General features: G+C 54.9%; 1 protein-coding gene across 1 annotated transcript; it reads right to left on the reverse strand.

Moving 5' to 3' along the window:
• Window positions 1-271: 271 nt before the first annotated feature.
• Window positions 272-6518, reverse strand: LOC113940758 (RNA/RNP complex-1-interacting phosphatase-like; the record flags this gene model as incomplete). Its single annotated transcript, XM_027631901.1, has 9 exons — window positions 272-1057; window positions 2186-2317; window positions 2845-2956; window positions 3097-3143; window positions 3428-3488; window positions 4080-4203; window positions 4685-4816; window positions 5811-5886; window positions 6386-6518. Coding segments are annotated over 9 exons (1073 nt in total), but the record flags the coding sequence as incomplete, so codon positions are not given.
• Window positions 6519-6663: the final 145 nt, after the last annotated feature.

Consider the following 6663-nt stretch of genomic DNA (forward strand, 5'->3'; position numbering starts at 1 on the left):
TGGCCATTCCCACTCTAAAACCAGCCCTTCTGCCCCCAAAATCAGCCATTCCCGCCCCAAAACTGGCCGTCCCCACCCCAAAACTGCCCTTCTCACCCCAAAACCAGCCGTTCCCACTCTCAAAACCGCCCTTCTGACCCCAAAACCCCCTTTCCCACCCCAAAACTGGCCCTTCTCACCCCAAAACGGGCCCAACAACCCCGAGTCCAGTCGGGCTCAGCCTTCCAGGCTCCTCAGGTCCACCCAGGGGGAAATCACAGCTCCACACAGGTTTTACACACTGCAGAGATTTTACTTCAGCAAAAATGAGTGAAAAGGAGGGGAAAAAAAATCCTATATTTTCAGGCCAAATCCTATTTCTTGTCCTATATCGAGGAAACCAAGAAAAGCTCTTTCTGTTGAAGGTTAAGGGGTGTTCCTTTAGGATTCTCCCAGCTTTGTTTATTCCTCACATCCCTCTGGGAGCGGAGTTACGGTGTAAGAGTAGAAAATTCCCGTGAGATCCATAAAATCATCGGTGTGGGGGGAGGTTGAGGAAAGAGAGAAAAATTAAAAACCAGAGCCCTGCTGAGCTGAGCAACCCCCGGGCTGGCAGCTCCTGGCAGTTCCAGCCCCTCATTCCAGCCGTTCCAGCCCCATCCCGGCGCTCCCCCGGGGCAGAGATGAGCCCATGGAAGGGCTGTCCCGGAGCACGGCATCCCCTGGGAGCACAGCATTCCCTGGGAGCACAGCATTCCCTGGGAGCACGGCATCCCCTGGGAGCACGGCATTCCCTGGGAGCACGGCATTCCCTGGGTGCTGTCAGGACATTCCCTGCTCCGGCCTCACGTGTTTCCTGCGCCGGTGCCGGCGCTTCCTGGCGGGCGTGGCCTCCTGGGAGTTCTGGGAATTCTGGGGGTGAGGGAAAGAGAGTCCCTTGGGTGACACCCAACAGTTCCTGGGGGCCAGGCTGCACATCCTCCTCTGCTCCGGGGCCTCCTGCCCGTGTCCCAAATCCAGGGGCTGTGCCAGGGCCGTGGGGTTGGGCTGGTGCTTCCTCTTGGCACTGCTGGCATTCCTGGAAGGAAAAATCAGGAATCAGCCCCAATTAACCCCAAAAAGGAGGGTTGTGAACCCCCTGTGGGCTTACCTGGTGCCTTTTCCTGAAAGGTGGGACATCCTGGAAGAACGCCCAGCTCAAAGGAAAATGCAGTGAAAAAGGGAGAAAATGGGGGGAAACAGGGTGAAAATGGGAGAAAATGGGGCAGAAGTGGGAAAAAATGGGAAAAACAGCGTTAAAATTGGTGTAAAATGGTGTAAAATGAGTCTGTGGGGACACGTGGCCAGAACTTGCCAGTCCTGCTGGGCCTGGTATGGGGGGAAAACAGGGGGAAATGGGAAAAATTGGGGTCAAAGGGGGTGAAAGGGGAAAAACTAGGTGAAAATGGGGGGGAAATGGGACAAATTGACAAAAAATGGGAAAAAGCAGAGGGGAAATGGGGAAAAAACTGAGAAAAAAGCAGGGTGAAATGGGGGAAAAAACAAAGGGAAAAGTGGGGTGAAAACAGGAAAAACTGGGAGGAAATAGGAAAAACAGGAAGAAATGGGGTGAAAATTGGGGAAGAAATGGAAAAAAAACCTCTTGATTTCCCACAGCAAGGGAAGTTTTCAGCAGGGATCATTTTTCATGCCCCTCAGAGTGGGGCTGGACAAGCCCCTCGGAGGCCCCCTGGCTCCACACATGTCCCTGCAGTGGGTCTGGAGCCCCCACACAGGTGGGAGGACACCTCTCCCAGCTGGGATTTGCCCCCCAGGACAAGGGGAAGCTCCTTCCCTGCTGAGCTCAGGAACAGGGAGAGGCCCCACTTCACTCTCAGGGAGGAGCTGCCTCACTTGCTGATCCAAAATCCTTTAAATGCCTCAGCAGGAGAACATTCCAGCCCCACTGGGAACCAGCTCCAGCCCTGGCAGTGATGTCATTCCACATCCACAGGCACAGGAATGTCACTCAGAGGCACAGCTTTGCAGGCACAAGAACCTCACCACTGATACAATACTTTCAGAGAGGTTTTTTTCCCCCCTCAGAGCTGGGAAAGCAAAGGGTGGGTCTTGGGAAAAGTCCAGTTCAGGGTGTTTAAACCTGAGGGAGCAGCTGTTGGCTGTGCCTGCTCAGCTCAGGGCACAGAGGGCAGGGACAAACACCTACCTGGGCACTGCCAGGGGGGGCTGGGCCGAGCGAGGAGGGTGGGCTTTGACCATCATCTGCTTTTTGGGGTTTGCTGGGGCACTGCTTTTTTCTCTGAAGGGGCCTGAGCCCAAACTCTTCAGTCCACACTTCCTTAAAGAGAATTCCGTGTGTTCCTGTGTCCACTGAGTGACCACATCAGCTCCCCACACCCAAACCCACCCCTCTGTGGCACTGCCCACCCGGAAAGGGCCAAGGAAAGAAAGCAGAGTAAAGAAAAGGATCTTTAAAGCCATCACAGAATCCCAGAATGGGTTGGGTTGGAAGGGATCTTAAGGCCCACCCAGTGCCACCCCCTGCCATGGGCAGGGACACCTTCCACTATCTCACGTTGCTCCAACCTGGCCTTGGGCACTTCCAGGGATCCAGGGGCAGCCACAGCTTCCCTGGGAACTCCATCCCAGCCCCTCCCCACCCTCCCAGGGAAGAATCCCTTCCCAATATCCCACCTAACCCCACCATCCATGAGTTTTAAACCATTCCCAATGTCCTGTTCTCCCTGCCCATTCTCCACTGGCCTGTCCCACCTCCCTTCCTGGAGCCATCCATGTTTATCCCCTGTTCCTTTCCAGCAGCATTCCCAGGGCCCATCACTCACTTCTGGACACACCAGGACTCACTTTTTCCCAGCTCTGTTCCTGAGATCCTGGATGTAGTTGGTTCTCTCTATGGGATGCCCTCGGGACTTGTTGAACACTGGAGAGGGACAGGTTTGAGCTACAACCTTTGGGGCTGAAGAGCAGTTAAAACCCTTCACAAGGATTTTAACCCCTTCAACCAAGCACAGCTCCCCTCCCTGGGGCCACCCCAAACCTTCTGACCATCCCAAATCCCAATAAACAGCCCACATCCAATCAAGAACCCACACTTACACTCTATGGCAGTGTTTGGCTCCATGCCTTCAACATCAATCAGGTACCTGAGCAGAGCAGCAAGAAAACCCTAATTACACACAATTAACGAGGAAAACATCCACAGGTTGGTGATGATTCAAACAGAAGAAAGAACTGGGACGTTTGCAGAGCTTTTATTTACATGCCAGACTGGAGTATCAGCATCTGCTGTGCTGAAATTGGAATAAAAAGTGTCCCTAATAAAAACTGAGGAAGTCTGGGATTACACAGACCACTTGACTCTATTTCCTTGGCATTATTTCCTCCTGGAAATGCCACCACTTAACCCCCTGTGATAAGGACAACTCACCTGCACACCAGGTATCCAGTCCTGTTCAAGCCATGGGTGCAGTGAACCCCGATGAGTTTGTCTGGAACACACAAATCAGAGGATATTTAAGTGTCTTTTCCCCAAAATTCCCCCTGAACAAGCCCCTCTGCATTAACCCTCCATCAGACACAGAAGTGGGCACACACAATATTACATCACGATATTTATGTCTAATTAAGTTTAATTTATTTATTAATATTTATTTTTACCTTCTCTTACTTACTTACTGTATTTATTATGTCTAATTTTATTTATGTCTATTATGTCTAACCAGCAGCCCTGATAGAACTCCTTACTTCTGGTACAGTCCCATGACTCAAACTCAATTAAAGTTTCACTCATTGCCCAATTATCCCAGAATCATGGAATGGTTTGGGTTGGAAAGGATTTTAAAGCCCCTTCAGTGCCCGTCCCTGACAGGGGCAGGGACACCTACCACTGTCTCAAGCTGCTCCAAGCCCTGTCCAACCTGGCCTGGATTATCAGGGACAACAGGAATTCCATCCCTAAAACAAATCCAACCTGTTGCCTTGACATTCCCACGGCAAGGGAAGGAAAAGAAATTCCTGCTGTTCCTTAAAACACCACTGGCCCACCCCAGTACCAGAACACCAGGGAAACCCACACTCACCATTGTCTTTGTTGTCATTCAGAAACTGCTTTACCACACATTTGAACTGGAAAATGGTCTGTTTGTTTGGGATTTCGTGTCCCATGGTCAGGATCTTCGAGTAGCAGAGTGTGGCTGGGAGCTCCTGCAAGAAGCACAGTCCGTAATTTCCAGAAAAAGCATATGGATTTTTTTATTATTAATGAACCAGAAGCCAGAAAATGAAACTTTCAACTGAGCCTAAAAGAGCAGTAACACAGTTTTAGATAAGAAAAGCTCTGCTTCACTCCTTTGACATGGCACCAAAATTCCACTTTATTTTTTCTGCCTCTCTTTCCTCCCTGGGGAGGGCACACAGAGGCTGGAACACTTTTCCAAGCAATTATCCACACACTCAGAGCTGTTTGCAATCAGGAGATCCCATAAAAGCAGCTTTAGGGTATCCCCAAACTTGTGCTGGTTGGTCTGGGGTTGGAGACCCCAGTGTGGTACCTGAGCAAGGACAAAGACCCCCATGGGGCTGCAATGGTTCATCTCATCCCCTGTCAGAGATTCCAGTGCCTCACACTCTTCCAGTTCTTCTCCTGGAAGCAAATCCTGCCCGTTCCCAGCCCCCCCAGACTCACCTCTGGCCCATAGTAGCGCCTGGTGTAGGTGAGGTCGATGATCAGCCCCAGCTCCTCCTTCCTCTCCCTGACTTTCCTGATGAGGTCACGAGGGGAAAACCTCTCCTCTGGAAGGAGATTCCTGTCAAAACTCTGAGGGGAAATCATGTTTCAGAGCAGACATTAAACTGGAGTGTGTGTGAGGGGTGGGAAGAATTTCCTGCTCCAGAACTCCAGGAGATGAGGGAGAAGGACTTGGGGAAGGAGCAGAGGCTGAGGCAGGTGGACACAGAGTTACTGGGTCCAATCAGGGAAGGAGATGGGTTGGGAGGGACCTTAAAGCTCATCCAGCTGCACCTCTGCCATGGGCAGGGCTGGGCTTTGGAACAGCTCAGCTGTGGGCTTCCAAAAGTCACCAAAAACTTTCCCCTGAGGCAGAACCACAGTGAGAGACACCCCCAGACACCGAAGGTGCTGTTTGGTGGAAGCTGTAAACCAGGTCCCTGAGCTCAGATCCATGGAATCTCAGAATTACTGAGGCTGGAAAAACCCTCCAAGATCATCAAATCCACCCTGTGACTGATCCCCCACAGCCCAGAGCATGGAGTGCCACATCCAGGCCTTCCCTGGGCACCTCCAGGGGTGGGGACTCCACCACCTCCCCGGGCAGTTCCAGTGTTTAACCAATCCTTTCCATAAAGGAATTTCCCTAATGTCCAACCTGTCCCTCCCCTGGCACAGCTGGAGGTTGTTCCCTCTCCTCCTGTCCCTTGTTCCCTGGCAGCAGAGCCCGACCCCCCCCCAGTTCCCCCCTCCTGTCAGGGAGTTGCAGAGCCAGAAGGTCCCCCCTGAGCCTCCTTTTCTCCAGGCTGAGCTCTCCCAGCTCCCCAACCCGACTCTCCCCCCTGTGCCAGGTGAACACCCAGCCCTGCTCCCCACCACGAGCTCTGGGACCCCCCTGGACTCACCCCGGGTGTGTTTCAGGTGGGTCTGTTGCGCCACAGGGACCCCTCACAGCCCCCACTCCCCAGATGCGGCTCTGGCACTGTGTTCATCAGGAATTCACTCCCTGGATCTCCACAAAGTGCCCCTTTCCCAGGGCCCTTTCCAACCCCAATGCCCCCCCAGCCCCCTTGGGGTCCCTCACCTTCTTCAGGGGCACCTTGAAGGCAATGAAGCGGGTTCCTGGCATCCTCCTGCCCAGGGGGATGTAGTCTGTCCACCTGGATCCGGGCACGGGGGGGGTTAAACTGAGGGAGAGACCCCGGGCCTGGGATCCACAAACAGCCCCCGGCCCGGGACCCTCAAACATATCCCAGATCTGGAGACCCTCAGACCCTCCCTTGGCCCCAGGACCCTCAAATCCCCCAGGCCCAGGACCCCCAAACACGCCCTGCTCTGAGAACCTCAAACGCCCCCAGGCTTGGGGACCCTCTGACCCCCTCAGGCCCAGGACCCTCAAACTGCCCCGACCTTCAAATCCGGGACCCCCAAACTCCCCCTGGCCCGGGGACTCTCAACCCCCCTGGTCCGAGACCCTCCAACTCCCCCTGCCCGGGACCCTCAACCCTTCCAGACCCAGCGACCCTCACACGCCCGCGGACCCTTAAACTCCCTGTCCCGCAGACCATCACCCCTCTCCCCTCCCTCGCCCACGACTCCCAGTGACGTGGCCACCGCGGTGGGTCAGGGCCGGGCCGGGTCGGGCAGGGCCGCACTCACCGCTCGGGGACCCGGGCGGCCCCCCCTGCCCGCCATGACAGCGATGGCGCCGCGCCCCGCGCGTCACTTCCGCTTCCGCCCCGGCCCCGCGGGGACACCAAGGCCACGCCCACGCTGAAGGCCACGCCCGTAGCTGTGAGACCACGCCCACAGACCGTGAGCCCACAGAAGGAAGGACACGCCCACAGGCGGTGAGACCACGCCCCCCGCGGCCCTGCCGGGCTCTGGCGCCCCCCTAGCGGTCACGGTGGGAACGACGGCGGTGGGACGGGACGGAG

This window comes from Corapipo altera, unplaced genomic scaffold, assembly GCF_003945725.1.
Source record: "Corapipo altera isolate COAL_440 unplaced genomic scaffold, ASM394572v1 128340, whole genome shotgun sequence".
In the NCBI taxonomy this organism is placed as follows: Eukaryota; Metazoa; Chordata; class Aves; order Passeriformes; family Pipridae; genus Corapipo; species Corapipo altera.